This window comes from Vombatus ursinus, unplaced genomic scaffold, assembly GCF_900497805.2.
Source record: "Vombatus ursinus unplaced genomic scaffold, bare-nosed wombat genome assembly UNPS02014861.1, whole genome shotgun sequence".
Classification (NCBI taxonomy): domain Eukaryota; kingdom Metazoa; phylum Chordata; class Mammalia; order Diprotodontia; family Vombatidae; genus Vombatus; species Vombatus ursinus.
Window position 1 is genome coordinate 15,221,047 of NW_020954639.1, and position 22,130 is coordinate 15,243,176.

Sequence of the window (22,130 nt, forward strand, 5' to 3'; positions counted from 1 at the left end):
CTAGCTGTCCCTGAGAATTTGGATATGGACCTGATAAGGTTAGTTTGCTTTTCATAATCATGACCAGGGGTAAAGTTTTCCCTTGATGTTTGTTTAGCTATTTGCCTTTGGGATGTTTACCTTTGAAGCATCCTAGAAATCCTCATCTCCACTTTTATAGACTTTTATTGTTCAACAGGCCCAAGAATAAAAGACTACAAATTGCTTTCAAAGTACAATCATGCCAAGCCATAAGAATCTAAGAAAAACAAGTTAGTTATTTAAACAAAACAAAACAGAATAATTGGCTAGTATCTGTCTTTGAAATATATCAGTCAATAAAATGGTAGGCACTCATGCATGGCTGAAAACAAAACTGAAAAGTTACTTGAGGGCATCCAAATGGACAACTGTGGAACAGTTCAAATGAAAGAAAATTGACTTAGAAAGCTGTAAGGGACTTTAATGATTACCTAATCCAATCTCTGAATTTTACAGATGACAAAATTGAGGCTCAAAGAGGTTAAAAAACTTGCCCAAGATTACACAATTGGTAAATAACAGAAGTGGTATTTGGATTTAGAACTAATTGCCAATCCAGCACTATTTCTTATACTCCATGTTGCCTTCAGTCAACTGGTACTATTTTACATAGAGGTTGAAGTCATATAATATAGATTTAGAGTTGCAAAGAGTCTCAGATATCATGTAGTCCAGAGGATTTTAGCTTGAGGTCTATGAACTTGTTTTAAAATTTTAATTTATTTTATTTTTAAAATCAAAATTAAAATTTTATAACTATTTCTGTATAATTCATTTCCTTTGTAATCCTATGTATTTTATTTTATTTATTTAAAAACATTGTTTTGAGAAGGGTCCAAAGGCTTTATCATACTCCCAAAGGGGTTCATGACACATGAAAAAAGTTAAGAACCCATAATCTAGTACAGGAGTGGGGAACTTGTGGTCTCAAGGCCTCATGTGGCCTGCTAGGTCCTCAAGTTCAGCCCTTTGACTGAATCCAAACTTCACAGAACGAATGTTTGGCTGTACTTGAGGACCTAGAGGGTCACATGTGACCTCGAGGCCACAGATTCCCCACCCCTAAATTCTAGTCCAACCCTCTTATTTTACAGATAATGAAATCAAAGCTTGAGTGGTAAAATGATTTGCCCAAGGTTATTTGTTAAATAAATGAAATTCAATCCCAGGCTCTTCCAAATACAATAGGCCTTTTACTATTTAATTTTCTTTTACACATTAATATATATTTTGATAACTCTTTTAAGATACAGTCTTTACAATTCCTTAAACCTAACTCCAGTGACTTTCACCACCAGATCATTGATCGAGTCATTATGATATACTATTTAAAAATGAGCTAACTCTTTTTCTTTCCAAAATAGAGATCTTTTTTATTACTGATTGTTCTTCTAACTAGTATTCTCAAACAATGAGCCCAGATACCACATCTCTGGTACAATAACTGATATTCATAATTACAGTGCTGAGACACAGAAAAATGCTGAAGTGCCTTCTGGATCATCACAGGAAAATTCAATTATCTTCAAGAGAATTTTATTGCTAAGCATATTTAATTGGATTTCAGTTCTTTAAAGAAGAACAATCCACCTTTATTAAGCAGAATATTTGACAATACAGCATGCTATTCCGAGGCCATGCTATATATCAGAGTTTAATTTTTCTCTTCAGCACTGCAAGGACATGGCTTTATATTTGTTCATAATTTTTTGAAGGCAATGATATATATGACAACCAAAAATTTCTTTTTCCAAATTTTCCTACTCAGTATGATATATAAAATTCTTAAAAAGCTTGAATGTTTCTAACCCGAAGACAACTATTTACCTTTAATCTATCACAAAATTACCAAATACAAAACCAGTTTAGTAATGCTTGAAAGATATAAAAGAGCTTAACAAAAGATATAAACAAATATCAGGTTCTAGACTATGCCTTTCTTGTGGTCATGCTAAAGACAACTTCAATAGTATTGCTTTAGCAATGCAGTTCAAGAAAGGTTATATTAAGCTATTATGAAAGTCACTGAGTTCTCTTTAAAGAAAAGTATTTTTTTAGGTTGAATCATAAATTACACATTGTACCTTGTTCAGTGACAAGATCAGTATTGTACTGCATTTGCATCAAACCCATTATCAGCGTGTTCTGTTGCCTAGCTACTGCAAATGTGAAGTTTAATGCACTTTTGATGGATATTTAAATTGTAACAGCCATTCAACTATGCAGGCTTATAGAAAATGAAATAGTTGGTCTTACTCAAATCAAAATGCATTCCTATTTTTAGCAAAGGTCCAACCTTCCTAGGTTTTATGGAAAGGCACAGTATTTACTGCACAAGTGGAGAGTTGGTCCCATGTGACATTCCTAGTCCCTCTAGACTCTCATAAGTTATATTACTAATGCCAGATTTTAGGACATAGATTAAAAAAAAGCCATTTAGGCTTTTGCATTTAAGATATCCTGCATGACTTATGGGAAGATATGGGTAAGAGTTGCACAAGATGGTCAGGTATAGAAGGGTTGTTATCTATATCCCTGTGGGGGTTACTCACATTACTGAGGGAATAGATTAATCATGGCATCAAAATTTGCCTCCTCTCTCAGATTATCTCCAATTTATCCTATATCTTTCTTTTTTGTATACACCTATTTGCACATTATACCCACTATTATTGTGACCTCTTTGAAGGCAGGAATTGTTTTTGCCTCTATTTGTATCCCTAGCACTTAGCACAGTGCCTAGCACATGGTAGGTGCTTTAATGACTTGACTTGTATACATATAAACACATATGTGTATGTGTCTACAGTATAGAATTATATTCACTCTCTCTGCATATATGTGTTTTCAGAACATTACAAATGTCTTAATGCAGGTTTAAGCTATTAAAGCTGAACTAAGTGATACGTGTATGTGTTTCTATAAAACACATACATACAAAGATGGCTCTTCACCATGGGGAAAGTGCATGATTTTTGTTTCTCCTGACTTCATTCAGAGTAACAAAATCCACTTCCTGGTCTTACCTGTTCCCATGCAAACACATGTTGATTGAAGTAGAATTGAATCTGTTCATTTGCAATATTAATGCATAGCTGCTCGAAGGAATTTTTTCTGAAGTTTTCAAAGCCAAAGATGTCCAGGATGCCAATATTCAGTTCACCATCAGTCCCACTGAAAGAATTAAGCAGGTGTTAAATTGTGTTTGCAGTTATTTTGTTGAAAGATATAAATATTAATCAATAAAGGATATAAAACAACTCATCTCAGGAAAATTCTTAGTTAAGCTTTTGTAAATGCCATACTGTGATTAGGCTTAAGTAATCACAACTGGGACATACATTTAAATGGTTGCTTTTCTTAACTGTGCAAATTTCATTCCACACAACATGAAGAAGAAGGCTTCACTAATATTAGCATTTCAATGACGCGGTATTTTTGCCACATTGCGGAAACCTCTTGATTCTGTTACATGACCTATTTAGAGATAGTAGCAGTTACTTTCTAAGTTGCTTATGTCTTAAATCAATTTTGTGAAGGATTCAAAACTTGGGTAAAATCTGGCCATTGTCAACCAATGATAAAATAAAACACAGTAATCAAAGAAAGGATGGTGCAGTAGGAAGAGTACTGAATCTGGCACCACAGTGTCTGGGCTTAATTTCCAGATTTATGACTTAATGTCAGCTGAACCATAGGCAAATCACTCGACCCCTCTGGGCCCCATAAGAGGAAAGGGCTGGATAAAATGGTCTGTAAGATCTCTTCTAGCTCTAAATTTGTGATTATGTTAATATCTACACTTCTATTCAGTAAATACCCTATTAGAAAAACACCAACTTCTATGCAAATGGCATATTTATCCCTGTTTTAAGTTAACAAAAAATATTTTAAAAGTTGCCTTGCTGGGGCAGCTAGGTGGCACAGTGGATAGAGCACTGGCCCTGAAGTCAGGAGGACCTGAGTTCAAATCCGGCCTCAGACCAAACACTTGACACTTAATAGCTGTGTGACCGTGGGCAACTCACTTAACCCCAAATGCCTAAAGAAAAACAAAAACAAAAAAAAGTTGCCTTGCAAATAGTACAGTTGTTTTTAAAGTGGGCTGTATTGCCATGTGTTGTGAAATTTTGGATGGCATGATACTGCAGCAAAAGAAAATTTAAAAAGAACTTTGCTTAAAATAAATTTTACTTAGCCAGAAGTATGATGAAACATAGTATTTACAAGGTTAACAAAACATGTCTAACAATTATATCTACTTATTTCAAAATACATTAGACTTCATCAAAAAACTCAACAAAATGGCTGCTCTCATGGAAGAGAAGTTTCATGCCCACATCTCCTGACTCTACCATAGTACTGGTAACTTAAACATTAAGCAAGCCACAATGTCAACCATGCCACAATGCTATAAAAAATTGTGCCATGAGAAAAACCCCCTAAAAACAAAAAAAAAAAGCCACCTTCCCCCAAATCAAGAACCATTGTTATAATGTATTCTTGGTTTAGTAGACTATGTCATTGTATTATTTGCCTAAAATACTAATTCTTACCTAATCTAGTATAGTCATAATGGCCAATTCTTTTTATGTATTTGGAGACAGTGTTAGAGTGGGAAATTCATTAGAACTGGGCATAGCAACATTGAGGGAGAGAGGGAATATGAAATAAGGGAAGAAGGACCATGTTTCATTTTAGGTAACAATCTTAATCAGTCTGTCTAATTACACAATGTTGATATTTAATTTCATAAAATGCTGATTTTGGGGGGAAAATTAACTTAGTTAAATGCAATGTTTTAAAAATTATTTAGCGATTTTGTTGTGAATATAAAGGTCTTCTATTCATGATGTAACCATTTGCTTAGCTTATAAAAACTGCATAAGATACCTTGTAAATTTATTATTCCATTAAGAAAACAATTTCTTCTAAAATATCATCTACTATTTTTATAGTAGTAATAATAAAATAGTAATTTGGATAGTATTCTTTAATTATTTAATTTTCTACTTTTATCCAAGAATCTTTATATGAAACATAAATACATAGTAAGGATTGTTTTAAATATTTCTGGGTAGGTCTAGATAATGGAAAAAACTGAGTTAAAAAAATCTAAATCTGAGATTTATAGAGCATTTAGGTAAACAAAGCAGTTTGATTTCATGTTGTATCCAAAAGATGCTACAGAATTTGGTTGTCCACCAACTACCCATCTCCCTTGACCCTCTGAAGATGGAATTCAACTAACCAGTGGCCAAACCTCCCTGTCACCCACACCTACTCTAGTTTTCATCTCCATTATTATTTAGTCTATGGATCTAGTATATGTGTAAATGTCTCTGAATTTCAGGTTTCTTCTTTGGAGAGAAAAGCACTCTCCAGTATAATACGATGCTAAATTTTTACTATACCTCTTTTTGTTACTGAGTATTCTACTTCTTTTGTAGAATCATAGAACAGTAAAATTATAAGGAACTTTTGACACATTTAATCCAACTCCTTGATTTTACAATTGAGGAAACTGAGGCTCAGAGAGGTGAAGAGTGACTTGCCTAAGGTAACTCAGACTGATGGAGACATTTATCTGATTCTATTAGAAGGTACCCTAAATAAAAGATGAGTCATTTTTGTTGATTTTGATTTGAATGTAATGAAATTCAATATATAGCAAGAAAAATTTCAAGTATTTTAAATTGTAATCTTGTACAAATAAATTGTATAACTTGCATATTCATCACTTAAAGAAACCTACAGGTTAGTGGTCTGTGCCTCTTAGGCTTATTTCCTACATTCCTAAAATATATACAGCAAAGGGATACTGAAGAATGATCTTTCTCTGCAGTCGTACTCAGACACTTTATTGTGTTGGGTAGATGACCACCATTTCTAAAAGTCTATGTACTCGGTGAAATTGCTGCTAGGTCCTATGGAATTGGAAAGTCTTTTAATACACGCTCTATGTAATTGTCACCTGAGGAATAACCTAGTCAGTCAGTCAATAAACACCTATTAATCAACCACTATATGCTAAGCAAGAGGCAGCGAGGTGGCTCAGCGGATACAGGGTTGGGCCTGCAGTCAGGGAGACCTGATTTCAAATCCAGCCTCAGACACTTACTAGCTATGTGACTGGGAAAGTCATTTAACCTATGTTTGCCTTATTCCAATAGAAAAGAAAATGGCAAACCACTTCAGTATCTTTGCCAACAAAACTCCATGGAAAGCATGGTCCATGGGGTCACAATGAGTTGGACATAACTGAATGACTGAACAACAACAAATATGCCAGGTACTGTGCTAAGTGCTAGGGATACACAGAGAGACAAAAGGCAGCCCTTGACCTCAAGGAGCTCACAATCTAATGGCTAGGGATAGAGAGGCCTAATCACTAGAAAGATGGCTACTAGGAGACAAAATTTTTGACCATGGTAATTCATGAAATACAGAGATGTGGTAATTTGTGGCAAGAGGAGAGGGTGTTTTATGGGAGGGAGAGTGTAATATGGAGTGGTAGAAAGGAACATTGGCCTTGGAGCAAGAAGAGAACTGAGTCTGAATTCTGATTTGGACACAGGTTCATGGGATCATAAATTTCTAGTTGGAAGAAATGTTAGACAAATCCAACCCCATTCAGTTTACAAATGAGGTAACTGTTTGTCCAAAGAGCTTACAAGACTTGCTCAAGGTCACAAACGTGGCAAGATCCAGGTTTTGAACTCAGGTTTTTTGACTGCAAAAACCAGTACCATTTCCATGATACCATCTTGCTTTCTGTTATGTACTCTGAGTCATCATTTAATCTCTCTGAGTCTCAGTTTTCTTATCTGTAAAATGTAAATATGGTATTACATACCTCATGGATTGTTTGGAGGAAAGTGTTTTGGAAAATACTATATGAATATGAATTATTTATTTATGTTGCTGCTGTCACTGATGATGAGAGACAGAATAGCATAGTAGATAGATAGACTGTGTTGTTGTCAGGAAGATCTCAGTTCAAGTGTTGCCTCTGACACATCTGAAGATGTAGCCTTGATCAAGTTACTTAGCTGTTCAGAGCCCTATGCAACCCAATAAGGCTATAAGTTGTTTGGGTGCAGTGTTTAGGTTGATCTGTTTCTGTCCTGGATCTCTTTTCTCTCTATATTCTCTCCACTTTGCAGCTGCTGCTGTGCCTGGTTTCATCTCCATGTGACAAGAAGTTTCTCCCAAGTTAAGCTCATCAGGTCTAATCTTGCTACCACGTTGCTGACTCAAGCATTGTTTGACATCACCTCTTTTAACCTCCTCTCCCCTCTGGTTGGAGGACTGGAGGGTGGAGAACCAAACTCCTCCCAAGCCCTTCCCTTATAGAGGGCTTGACTCAGTTCATTCTACTTTGCATCTGCTGCTCTGGATGCCTGGTTTCACTTCCATGGAATAAGATATGGGGGTACCCCATATCAGGAGTTTCCCTACTCTCCTTCCTCCTTTTGTGTGTTTTCTCCCCCTACTGGTTTGTAAGCACCTTGAGGGCAGGGATTGTCTTTCTTTTTATTAATTGTATTCCTAGTGCTTAGCACAGTGCCCAGCACATAGTAGGTGTTTAATAAATGTTTGTTGGATTGGACTATTAGTGACCTAATGAACTCCTGTGGGTTTAATAATCATCTCTGTGTAGATGATTCTCATATACAGATACTTAGCCCTAGGCTTTCTCAAGTTCTATATTTCCAATTGCGTACTGGCCATTTCAAACTGCTTATTTCAAAGACATTTCAAATTCAACATGTCCAAAACAGAACTCATTATCTTTGCCCCCAATCTGCCCCTCTTCCACACTTCACTATATCTATCAAAAATTCTCCCAAGCTCCAAGGCTCATTACCTCACAGTTATCTTTGGTTCCTCACCCCACCTCATCATACATGTCCAATAACTTGCTCAAACCTGCCATTTCTATCTCCATAACATCTCTTCCATATGGCCCCTTCTCTCCACTTCCATCAGCACCACCTTAGGTCAAGTTCTCATTACTTCCCACCAGGACAAAAGCAATGACTTCTTAATTGGTCTCTCTGGCCTCAAGTCTCTCTTCACTCCCATTCATCCTTCACATGGCTGCCAAAATAATTTTCCTTAATCACATATTTAATGACATTCCTCTGTTCAATAAACTCCACTGGCTTCCAATTGTTTCTGGGATCACACTCCTATTTTTTGGCTTTTAAGGCCCTTCACAACCTAGCCCCAGTCTATCTTTCAGGCCTCATTATATATTACTCTCTAGTCCCACCCCACCCCCAACACACTTTTTATGCTTCATCCAAACTGGCCCACTCTCTGTTCCGCACAAGTGATGCTGCATCACCCATCTATATTCCTTTTTATTGATTGTCCATTATGCCTAAAACATGTTCTCTACTCACATCTGCCTGAGAGAAATCCTCTCTTCCTTCAAGATGCAACTGAAATACCTTTTTCTACACAGATCGTTAACGGATTTCTCATTGGATATTAGTTTCCTCCATTTATAATTATACTACCTTGTACTTACATTGCATTCAGTCTGTTCACATATATGCTGTACTTAATTATACACATATATAGGTTGTCACAAAAGTCTGTTTAGTTTTAAGCTAATAAACTTTAAAGCTATTTAAGGTAATAGCATTAATAAAGTTTATTACTATGCTAAGACTTTTGAGACTCCCTGTATACATACACACTGATATATAAATAAATAAAATATGTACATATCTATACACACATCTATACTTACACATATATGCACATATGTACATCTATATATGCACAGACACACACACATATATAAACATATATATGTTTATCTTTATATTTATGAATGCACACACACAAATGTTATTTTCCTTAATAGGATATATTCTTTAATGGTGGGATTGTATTTTTTTTTGTCTTTATGCTCCTGTCCCTTAGAACAATGCCTCACATACAGCAGGTGCTTAACAAATGCTTAATTAATTGATTGATCTGTGTTTATAGAGGAAGGTTCCTCATCTGGGGTTCCCTATACCAGTGAAATTACACGTTGAGTGAAAAGAAATCCATTGGTGAAATTATAAATTTTTTCAAAGCATTGTGGTAATGAAGAGTTTTAAAGAAAAAAAAAAGGTATCACTATGGTAAACAGTGGACTTACTGAGCTCTACGCTTGAGAATGAAATAGGACTATTTAGAAACAGCTGCTGAAATTCAGTTTCACAGGGACTAAATAAAAAGAAAAGAGGACGCCCAGCTTAGCGTAGATTGTGGGTGAGGTAAATTTTTCTATATCCCTTTTACCTTTGTGATGCATCATGCTTCAGCAAACTGTTAATGCGATTGACGATCCAGCTGAAGAGGCGACCGTAGAGTGTCTTTGCCGTAGCGTCTCTGACGTCATTAGCCTTTTCCATGGTATTAGGACGAATAATTGTTTCTCCACGGGTCACCACACAGTGGGAAGTGAGAGCTTCTTGTAGTTCATCTGCCTGAATGAAAAGCAAAGCAGCAGCTGAAAAATAAACAGATGCTTTGTTATGAGAAATGCGAGCATTGGGGACAGAAACAAAAACATAACGAAACCCTCTTTATTGCTGACAAAGTGCCTTCCTCACGATAGCCTTGTGAGAAAGACACTATTTTACTCATTTTACAGAGAGGGAAAGTGAGGCTGAGGGAAGTTATGGGACTCGCTCAAAATCCCATACCTAAAGTAGCAGGGCTGCGTTTTGAACTTACTTCGAAAGCCAATGTTCTTTTTACTTCATCAAAGCTTGGGGTGGGGGGCTGTGAATGGGTCTTTTCCCCCTCAGGAATAATAAATAACAAATAAATAAACAATAAACAACCACTACCCCTACATACTACCACATCTACTATCACTCCTCACATTTATATTGAATTTTCCTCATTAACAACCCTCTAAAGAAGGTAGCACAAGCATTATGACCCCTGTTTTACAGATGAAGAAACAGACTCTAGGAGATGACTTCCTCATGATGACATAGTTACTAAGGGTCTGAGGGAGAATGGGAATTCAAGATTATTGACTTGCAGTCCTTCAGCAATAAAAAGCATTTTAGTTTATCTTCTTTTTAGTAAATGATATGACATAAAATAATGAAATCTAAATAGATGAAGACTTAGTAATGCAGAGATGATTTCTGTTTTTTAAAAAAAATTCTAATTTTTGTTGATTCGTTCGGCTTTTACATCACATGTTTCCAAACATGTCCTTCTTCTCCCCTTTTCCTGAAAGTCATTCCTTGTAAAAAAAATAAAAAAGAGGAAAAACGAGTAGGTCAGCAATACTAACCAATATATAAAAAATGTCTGATAGTATATGTATGCAATACTTCCCACCCAAATCCCCCCAGACAGACATAATTTTAAGGTAGACACGTAACTTTGCTTGGTCATTAGTCTCTCTCCATTCATAAAAATGTTGGTGAATTTTGTATTTACAGTCTTGTCTATACTGGCCAAATGGGGAGTTTATACAGAATCAAAACAAGCCCTAAAGTAAAGCATTTGATTAACCAGATGGCTGCTTTTCTCTGAACAATGCCAGGCAACTGAATTCTGACTGGATTTTTCACTGAAGTGACAAAAATGACCAGCTATTTTGTTGTCATGGAGACACAGCTGTATGTGGTTGGTGTCTTCCAACCTTAGCTATTCTTTTTTTAAAAATGGGAAAATTCTGCAGACATTTTACAACCAGTATTTGTTTTTTTTAAAAAACTAATATACATATATATTTTTTAACACAATAGATTGCTGTGCTTTTTGGACCTCAGAGATTAAAGAGGAGATTAGGATAGAAAAGAGGATAAGGATGTATGTGTGTGTGGAGTGTGAGTATATATACACACAAATACATATATGTGTATGTACATATATATTTATATTATTTTAGATATAAAAATTGTGGTACATCAAGCAACTCATAACACACTATCATCTTGACATTTACATTTCAAACTTCAGGGCATTTTCTAGCTTATGTGTTTCAATTATCATCTCTTTCTGGAGAACTGCTATATCCTGAATAAATATTTAAATGTTATAGGGCGCCTGAAATTAATAACAATTAAACTCAATGAATCAAAATAATAGGATTTTTTTTTTTTACTATGAATAGAATGAAAACACCTTTCCATGATTAGTATCAAACGGATAGAGTTAATATTTAGATTAGTTGTTAGAATGTTTTAATTTTTTTTCAGTTTACTTTAAGCATTTAGGGCAAAGGAGTCCTGGTTATTTAGCTAAATTTGTCAAACCTCTTCTTAGTGTTTTTTTATACTAAATGAACACATAATTTATGGGGGCAAGAGAGTATTCACTTTTGTTAGTTCCTTCCTGCTGTTACTTAACTATATCAATGTTATTGTTGATTGTTAGAATATATTCCCTCCCCTTCCTTCTATATCTACCTAGGTATGATTTATACATGTGAAACATAGTTGGTTTTGGTCCATACTACCTAAGTATGTACTACCCAGGATATACCTCTTAGAACTTTATTCCACTGATTATTTACAATTTATGCCAGTTCTCATGATAATATATGATTGGGAATATCTTTTTAATTTAAGATATATCTTGGTGTTTCAGAGGGTCCATTAGTGTCTTTAGAGTCATTAGTAGAGGATTGTTATACGACCTTTAGGTATGTTCTCATTACCAAATACCAAGCACAGAGCCTCATTAGTTGTTCTAGTCTGAGATAGTCATGGAATTTCTGGGGAACCTAGGAATAAAATTATAGGGCAAGGTAAGGTAGCTCTGGACAATCACCTCTCTAGAGGTGATATCCTGACAGATGAATTCTTCTGGGCACATCTTCTTTGAATTTTCATAACTTTCATAAAGCCAGGAAAAATTGAGTTTGAGGCAAATATGCAAATGAGGTTTGGATTGTTGTGGGGGAAGCCCAGGGTAAATTTAGACATGCATTTTCTACACATTTTTGGGTAGAAAATATATACATAATCCAGCAACCTAGGCTATGTTTTCTTCCCGTGATTCCACTTTTTAGCTTTGCAACTTTTTTTTTTGCATAACTAACTCAATACAGAGTTGTGGAAAATACAGTAGATTTGAAGTCAGAGTTCTACTTAATACTTCTGAAATCTTGAACAGGCTACAACCTCCCAGAGCCTGCTTCCTCATCTGTAAATTAAAGGAGTTAGACTAGATCAGGGATTCTTAAGCTTTTTTTTTTTTGTATGTGTCAGGGATCCATTTAGAAGTCTTATGAAACCTAAGACCACCCCTTATCAGAATAATGTTTTCTTTCCTATATTCATAATAGAAGAAAATACTAAAACTTAAAGACTGGTGGACATAAAAAGTTCACAGACCCCCTGAAATATATCACTTGACATTAGCTTAAGAACTTTTAGACTCAATGATCATCCCTTTCAAGTGAATCTATAATATTTTGATTTATGACCTAGAGGCTAAACCTATCTTAAAAATGCTAACTCTTACATAGCATGACCTTTGGGTTGAAACGTTCAATTTCATGGTAAATGGCTGCTGAGGTCCCTTCCAACATTAATTCTGTGATTCTGTGAAACAGAGAATTTAGAGCTGGAAAGAATCTTAGAGAAAACCTAGTCCAAACTAATTTTTACCTACAAGGAAGCTGCGGCTGTTGAGTTGTTTCACTTGTGTCTGACATATTGGGACCCCATTTGAGGTTTTCTTGGCAAAGATACTGGAGTGGTTTGCCATTTCCTTTTCCAGATAAAGAAGTTGAAGTCCAGAGAAATGTAGTGACTTGCCAAAGGTCACAGAGATAGTCATTAGCTAGGCCAGGATTCCACCTCAGGTACACTGACTTTGAATTCTTGCCACTGTATGCTAAATGCCTCTCTCATTGATAGTAAGCTCATTTGACAACCACAGAAATAACTCCTTACCAGCATTTTATATGATAATCAGGTAATTTGCAGGCATAAAGATCTATTTTCTAAAAGGGGACATTTTTTGTTTTTACTTATACATGAATTGAATCTGACTATTGTTTTAAGGTTCCTATTTGTAAATATAATTGCTAAAAATTATGTGACACATATGCTACACTAAGATGTAGAAAAGAAAAATGTAACCATGAATGGAAGGCAATAAACTCACAGTTCTCAAGGGCTGCTGGGTTGGCAATGTTGCTTTTGTCAATCTGGTGCTCAGTTGCCACAGAAAAAAACTCAATATTACCCACATTTAAAATTGCAGCTAGAATGCTGTATACACTTCCAAGTTCCTGGGAGGAAAGAGGACAGAAGTATTGGTGTCCATCTCATTCATGTCTGTATTATAGGAAGGGGATGACTATAGGAAGAGTGGTCGCTGAAGAGGAAAAGAGAAGGCATGCTATCAGTCTGTCCACCATGCTCTCTCCTCCTCAGGTTCTTAGAACCCCTAACTTGTTTTAAGGCTCAGTTCAAGGGCTACCACTTGAAATGCTGTTGCAGGAGACTCTTTCTGATTCCCCCAGTTTTTATCCCACCCCACTCATGTATTACTTTGTGTGTGTGGTATGTGTATTTGTTTTTACCTCTCTGTGTTTATATTCCCTCTGTACCCCACCTTCTACCCAACCAAAACAGGAGCTTTTCATGTTTTTTGTTTGTTTGTTTGTCTCCCTAGCACCTAGAATATAGCAGGTGCTGTGGAGAACTTTACCTTCCCCCTACGCAGATGTCAGCATAAACTGGATGGTCCAGCAAAAGTAGGCCTCAGGGAACCCTCCCCCTCAATCTCTTCTTCCTTAATCCCTATTGTCCAGGACCAACCAAGTACTGAAAACTCCCTTGTGGCTGGAGGTTGACCTTTCCCCCCTGCCATGAGGAGGATCCTACCCCTACTTAGGTAACTATATATTGCTAGTGCCTTCTCTCTGAGATTACCTCCCCCCATTTACACTATATTTCTTGTATGAACATAGTTACTTACATCTCATCTCCTGCATTAGAATGTATGCTCCTGGAAGGCAAGGACTGTATTTTTGCTTTTCTTTGTATCGCCAGCACTTAGCACAGTAGCTGCTTAATAAATGCTTGTAGATTGACTATCCTCTTCTCAGTAGTCACTCATGGCAGACCATTTGTCCTGCCATTGTTCTCCAAGGCTCACCAGGCCTAGGTATCTGCCTTGTGGCTTTGCCCTCTAGGACCACTTGGCCTTTCCATCTGCCCTAAAATGCAATCTTTTCCTACGTTTTTTCTTCTCTAATTAGAATGAGTTCTTTGAGAGAAGCAATTTCAGTTTTCTACTCATACCTTCAATTATCACAGTGCTTGGCACATAGTAAGTATTTAAGGAATGCCTTTTAATTTGATTACATTAATAAATACATATTGAATGAATGTCACTCTTGATTTAGAAAGGGACTATGGATACCAGAGGAAGGATGTGAGGGTTTTCCTTTACAGAAAGTACACCAGTCAATTGTTTAATTATTCCATAGGTGGATCTATCTACAACAAACTAACAGTATAGATTCTAATTTCTTCTCCACAAACCATTCCCACTGATGCTCCCTTAAGTTGCTTTTTGCAAAGAAAAGTTACATAATTGGGGAAGGAGGAAGAAAAAAAATTACCACTGTCTAAAGTTACAGGATGTGTGATGTTAAGTACACAATAAATTATGAAATGTTTGAATTACTTTTTTTGGTCATGAGCTAAATGAATCTGAAGAAGCAGTTGTACACAGTACAATTTCTGACTAATTTATAGAGAGTTTAAGATAGCAATAATTTTTTATGAAAATCTGTAAATCAGGTATTTCAAAAGGAGAAGGTTACTAAAATGAACGTATAAGTGGGTTGCTGTTTGTAGAAGCAGTTTGTTAAGGAGGCCAGGGCCATTCTCTGTGGTACTCCAAATACAGCATTCTGGCATAGTCAGCCAAGCACACATTGAAACAGAATTCTTTAACATTTTTTTTTACCAGATCCTCCATCGAAGCCCCACTCCATTGTAAAGAAATACAGTTCTGAAAGACTTGGGAACTCTGATAATATAACACACATCTTCTGACAGAGGGGTGATGAAGCCAAGATGTAGAAAGAAACCCAAATTTTTGAACATGGCAATTGTGTGGATTTGTTTTGCTTGACTATGTTTATTTGTTTACAAGGATTATGTTTTTCCCTTTTTCATTGAGGAGAGGATTTGAAGGGAGAGAGAGGAGTTAGTGGTAGTGTTGAGGAAAGAAAAAAGAAATTAAAGAAGGTAATTGAAGTAGCTTAAAAATTCACAGAAGGAAACAGAAGGCAGCTCAGAGGGAAACAGACAAGTAGTATAGCTTTGAAGGTAGTATCTTTTATGGGTAGCCAGGTGGCGCAGTAGATAGAGCTCTGGCCTTGGGGCCAGGTGGACCTGAGTTCAAATACAGCATCAGACACTTGACACTTACTAGCTTTGTGACCCTGGACAAGTCACTTACCCCCATTGCTTCATCAAAAAGCAAAAAAAAAAGTAGTATCTTAAATTAATTATGTATTTATTTTTAAAGCAAGTTGTACAATCAGAGATTTATGGTTTCACATATAATGCTTTCCTGTTCTATTTTGTAAAAGGAAATATTATTTTTGTTTTTTAATGTTTTCTTTTTTGTTTTTTTTGTATTTGTATTATCTATTTCTGTATTTTTATTTGTTAAACTTAGAACTAAAAAAAGAAAAATTAGATTGTTAACATTAGATTGTAAGATCCTTGAGGGCAGGACTGTATTTTACCTCTTTTTGTATTCCTAGCATTAACACAGTACTTGGCACATAGTAGGCACTTAATAAATTTCTATTGATTTGTTTTTTATTGATTGATTAAAAAAGGATAAAACCAATTAAAATAATCTTGCAATCAAGTCTTTCTTGTCTGTCCTCACCCCATGACCATTCCACGTGCATATAGATATAATCTATACCTCCTGTGGTGGCAGATTTTTTTTTTTTGGGAAAAAGTCTCAACAAAAATTTAAGCAGGGGTGGGTGGGAAAGCTATTCTCTTTGCACATGAGCAGAAGGGTTGAGAAAACAATTTCCCTTCTGTTTTTTCTCAGCACATCCTTCCTAGTTAGCAGGGAGGTCTACTATAGTTCCATAGGGCTAGATTAGCCTGTATTCCAACTCTGGGATTCCATCTCCCTCCTCCACAGAATTTCCATCATTCACTGTCTTCAGGACAGTGTGGGCCATAGTGTCAACACTCCTGCTCAGTAGACCAAGTCCCATGACATCAAACTCTTGCAGTTCAGATCTCTATGCCCAGAAGAAGCTCAGGAATACCCCATACCTCCCCCTTTCATGCAGATAACAACCTGTCTATTTCCTGTCCTCTCTGCCCCTTCTGACCAAAATCCTTGTTTCTGGCTACAAATTCCATAGGATTCCAAAGCTCTGGGACCTTCTTCCTGTGAACATTGTCTCCCTTGCCTAAAGGCATGATTGCAAGTTCCATTATGGGCTAAGGCAATTCCTGCACACATTGCACTAGATTATAGAGGGGCTATAGCCTGCTTTGGGGGAGGAGGTGCTCACACAGATGAAATTATATGTAGCCAATGATATTAAAAATACGGCTTTGAGATGTGTAAAGTACTTTACATGCATGATCTCCTCTGTTTCCCACAATAACTCTCTGAAGTAAATGCTAAAGCTATTGTTATTTCCATTTTACAAATGATGAAACTGAAGTTTAGAGGTGCTGAGTGACTTGTTGAGCATCACATAATGCTCATAATTATCTGAGGTGGGATTTGAACTCATGTCTTCCTGGTTCTAAGTCCAATGTGTTATCCACTATGTAACACTATCTCAAGCACTGGCATACAAGTACAACACGTGATTCTTTTATTTCCACTGTTTTAGCATTTAATTCAGCATAGATCTCACAGTTAATAGATATGACTTACTGAAGCTACACCAGCCCAAGCAGAAACTTTCAATATGAAAGCAACATGTGGGAAGACTAACTCCCAGTAGGCATGCTTACAAAATGATTTTTGAGTGCACAGTTCTATCAATAAACCCTGATTTATAAAGTAGACAAATCCCAGAAAAAAAATGAACCAAACACATATGTTTTCTTTTACAGGTAGAATGTACATAGCAGCTGACATATGGGTGAACTTTTCCTGCAGATGTTAAATGTGAATTTGGACCATCGTAAGAGAAATTATAGAAAATAAAATAAAATAGAACAAAAATTATGGTTCTATCTAACCACAATGCAAGGGTTTTTTCATAATCTAATTGAATTCAACAAACATTTATTGAATGTTTAAAACATGCTAGGCACTGGGGATTAAAGACAAATAGGAAAGAGTCCTGCCCTTGGGGAGCTTACAGTCTGTTTTCATATTATCATGAAACCAAAATAAAAATCTAGAATGATAGCACAAAATAATCCCCCAAAATCTTTAGATTATATAAATACTAATTATTTACATTCATTTTCCACAAATAAAAAGCTTAGGAAATACTCTCTTTTAGAATCCTAAAAAAATTTTGGTGCTCTCCAACTTTTGCTATTTGTAGAGTGATTCACATTTGTCCTCCATCCTTTCTGAGTGTGCTCAACTACAAACATGACCTCATGACATATGTGCTTAGTCCTTTGAGCAAATTCATTGTGAAAACCAGCACAATTATTTATTGTCAAAATCAGTGAGGAAAAGCAATTCCCTATATTTGGAGGATCCCACAAAGTCAGATCTTTAATAAACTGTGAAGTCAAAATGTAGAAACAGAGAATACAGAAATAAAACGGTAAGGATCCACGCGAATGCTAAATCAGCAATGGAAAGTTAAAACCATTCTACTTCGCTGAAATATAGGGAACCAGAATAGGGATGGAAATAAAGCCAAAAGGTCAACTTATCATTTGAACCTTTAGCCTGCCCTCTTGAAAATAAAATAAGAAAAGTGCAGGTCAAAATTCAAAGATTGCAAAGGAATCCATGTAGTGTAATTTTAGCATAACAATAACTCAGATTTATGTAACATTTTACAGTTGACAAAAGTTTCTTCCTCACAATATTTCTGTGAAGTAGGTAATATACTCTACTAACCATTTTGCAGATCTGGAAACTGAGGATTAGAGAGGTTAAATAACTTGTCCAGGGTCACACAGCTAGTCAGTTTTAGACCTGGATATTGAGGTGCAGAGCTTAAACTCAGTTTTCTTTGAGTTACAGCATGCTGCTTCATCTGTGCTGAGGCAGCTTCTGAGAAGCTTTGATTATGTAAGTGAAGTTACATTACCAGAAAACAATTAAAAAATCTACAGACCTCTAAATGAATAGGATTGATATCTTCATTATACACATTTTGAATAACTTTATGGTGCATTTCTATCAATGACTGTTTATGGTATGTCCAGCTAATAGAACTTTCTAAGTTTATGGAAAGGCATAAACTGTTTTGTAAACCTAAGCTATTTTTATATATCCAGATGCACAAAGTGACTAAATTAAGTCTCATAAGTTAAGCATTTATGACGACACACATTAACCCTTTATGGTTTCAAGGGCATCACTCCGGAAATGGAAATTAAAACTCAACTGAGTCCTCACTAATGATCTGGAGGAGGTCATGTGCCTATCTGTAAGTCCAATATATACCCAGTGAACAATTTTATCCTCTCATACAACCCTGGGCAATGTATGAAAATAATAAGATAAGGAGTAGCCATTCAGAAATAGAAAATAAACAAAAGAAATCTGAGTTAAATGATGAAAATAATTACAGATCAAATCTATGACCATGTGATTTGTGTCATTATTGATTAATAAGTACTTATGATATGCCACCAATATCTCAGTTCTGGTGCTATAAATGTGTTTACTCATTGCTGATCAAAAGAGAGGCTTGAACTTCATTAAAACTCACCTCCATTGTGAAACCTATCACTTTGAAGCATTGCTCAATTAATTCAAATTGAGACTTATAGAAACTATTATTCAACAAGTCCTGTTGTATTCTGAGCTGTTCATTTTGGAGGTACCTGAAAAGATGTATGAAGGAAAGGTTATGACTAAAAGTCACTGGAAAACAAAATTATTTCGTGTCCCACAGAGCAGTTATCTATGTTACCTGGGAGGTTTATTTTCAGGCAATTTGTAGTGGGCCAGTTTTTTCTTTTCAGCCAAACCCGCATAGATGTAATAAAATATATGGAAATTTTTCTCTCCACTGAAACAATAAAAAAAGATGTTAGTGAAATGGTAAGTAAGTTAGTTACTACATGCTAAACATGTTTCACCAAATTTTTATTAAAATGTCAGTGCCAACCTTCTCCCATGGATCTTGGTAGTAGTGGTGCACTAGACTTACTATTTAAAAAAAATACCTTTTAAGAACAACCTTAAGAAAAATAAACAAAAGATCAATGAAATCATACTTAAAGGCATAAACTCTTTATTTGGATAAAAGGGAAAATACATATGTGCTTTAACAAAACAATAGTCTTTTTACTCTGTGCCCACTTCTGATCTCTTTTTTATCTGTCTTCTACTTATAAGATTTGTAGTTGTTTCTTGTTGCCTCTGGGATAAAATATAAACTCCTCAGCTTAGCATTAAAAATCTCCCCCTCTGTCCCTTCTTCCTTCCTTTCCTCCCTCCTTCCATCTTTCCTTTTCCTCTTCCTTCTTTACTTTTTTCCTTCCTTCCTTGTTATTTTGTTCCTTTTTTACATCATTGGCACTTCTCAATAATCCTTCCTCCCACCCCTGTCATCAATATAACAACCCCCTGTAATAAACAAATCAGCAAACAAAACGAATAAACACATTTGCTATGTCTGAAAATGTATGTCTCCCTCTGAACCCACAATCTAACATGTCTCTGATAAGAAGGAGAGGCATGTTGTACTCATGGTTCTTTGTAGCCATAATTGGACACCTCAGCTTTCCTTTTCAGTAATATTTCAGATTGCTTCCCTTTAGCCAAACTAGCCAATATGCTGATCTCCAAACTTTGCATTCCATTTCCTGTTTAGCTGTCTATAGAAAGTCTGTACCACACACTGGGGATGCACTCTCTCCTCACTGCCACTTCTGAGATTTCTTTAAGGCTCAACTCAGAAGCCATCTCTGATGGGAGCCTTTCCTAGTTAGTTGTTAGCACTCTTTCCCCTCAAATGAATTTATATTTACTTATCTGCATTGATCCTACATTGCCCCTACTATAATGTCAGATACTTGAGGGTAAGGATTGTTTGCCATTTTGTCTTTGTATTCTCAGTACATAACACAATGCATTGCATATAGTAGATTCTTAATAAATGCTTTGTTGAATTGAACCGAATGTGTGAACTGATTCTGCTTTTTTTTTTTTTTTGGTCTTACTTCCTACTTAGTGTTCTTATATGTCTTTGTACTAAGCAATTACATTTTGTTAGTGAAATAATGTTACATTACAATAATATACCACACTTTATTCAATCATTCCAAGAACCTTGGATATATAAGTGTTTTTCTAGTTCTTCACTATTACACATAACAGCATCATGAGTGTTTTTGATAGGTGATCTTAAAAAACTTTTTCCTTTCTTATATCCTTAGGGCATGGTCCCAGTAGAAGGATTACTGGTCAAAAAGTCAGATTAATCTAGTAACACATTGCATACTACCATACTTCTTTCAAAAAGTCAGTCTGAGAATTTTGTTTTCCATTGACTTTTAATTGTAACTTTTCATTTACACTTTTCAGGTATCTCCAAAATGAATATCTCAGAATGTAGCAGGACATGTTGAACAATAGTTTCTATAATAGTTTCTATTATATAAAAGGAGTAATATTGTGCCTGTTTTGCCATAGAATTTCTGGCTTTTTTTGTGAGTGGATAGTATGACATTTTATTTTATACAACTAAAGGTGAAATGCAGTTTACTCATTTTCTTCACTCTACAGTCTAACATGTGAATAGGTGATTTTGGTGTTAACTAAATTGCTCTCTCCAAAATGATTGCAATTCTTAGAGGAAATATTGCTTTTATATCATTTTAAGACTATGAACTCAATAATAATCAACAAACAAGTAAATTTCCATATACAAAGGGCAGAAAAATAGGAGTGTATGTAAAACTATGAATCTACCACATAAAAGTATTTTTTTAAATGTACACTAAATGTAATATGGGTTTGTATCTCTTTCTGAACTTCCTTCTATTCTATTCTGTGTATTTTAAAAAGTGACTTTTGATTACATTAAATTAAAAAGGGTTTGCAGAAACAAAACCAATGCAGCCAAAATTAGGAAGAAAGTAGAATTAAGAAGAAAATCTTTGATAAAGACCTCTTTCCTACAAATATATAGGTAACTGAACCAAATCTATAAAAATAAAAGCCATTCTCCAATATATAATTGGTCAAAGGACATTAGCAAGTATTTTTCAGAAGAAGAAATCAAGGTTATCAATAATTATATGAAAAATGCTCTAAGTCACTAATAGTTAGAGAAATAAAAATTAAAATAACTGAGGTACTTCCTTATACATATCAGATTGGCTAAGATGACAGAAAAGGAATGACAAATGTTCAAAGGGATATGGGAAAATATGTATACTAATGCAGTGTTTGTGGATCTGTGAATTAGTACAACCTTCCTGGAGAACAACTTGGAACCATGCCCAACCTGTGCGTATCTTTTGACTAAGCAATACCTCTACTAGGTCTATAACCCAGAGTGATCAAAGAAAAAGGAAAAGGGCCCATATATACAAAAATATCTACAGTGACTCTTTTTGTTGGGGCAAATAATTATAAACTAAAGAGATACCCACAAATTGGGGAATGGCTAAACAAGTTATGGAATATTGCTGTGATGGAATACTATTATGCTATTAGAAATGACAAGCAGGATGGTTTCAGAAAAAACCTAAGAAGACTTATATGAACTGACACAAAGTGAAGTGAGCAGAACCAGGAGAACAATGCATCCAGTAACAGCAAAAATATAATTATGATCAACTGTGGAAGACTTAGAATTCTGATCAATACAATGAAACATAACAGTTTCAAAGAATTCATGATGAAAAATGCTATTCACCTTCAGACAGAGAACTGATGGATTCTGAGTGCAA

General features: G+C 35.5%; 1 protein-coding gene across 1 annotated transcript in view; it reads right to left on the reverse strand.

The window, feature by feature from the left end:
* The window catches only part of MYO3A (myosin IIIA), a 255,909-nt gene that overhangs the window by 102,648 nt on the left and 131,131 nt on the right, over positions 1-22,130 (reverse strand). The window contains exons 14-18 of the mRNA XM_027841624.1: positions 19,139-19,237; positions 18,935-19,049; positions 13,174-13,300; positions 9,328-9,538; positions 3,048-3,195 (exon numbers count right to left, since the gene is read on the reverse strand). Coding sequence (XP_027697425.1) covers positions 3,048-3,195; positions 9,328-9,538; positions 13,174-13,300; positions 18,935-19,049; positions 19,139-19,237 — 700 coding nt within the window. The remainder of the gene's footprint in view (positions 1-3,047; positions 3,196-9,327; positions 9,539-13,173; positions 13,301-18,934; positions 19,050-19,138; positions 19,238-22,130) is intronic.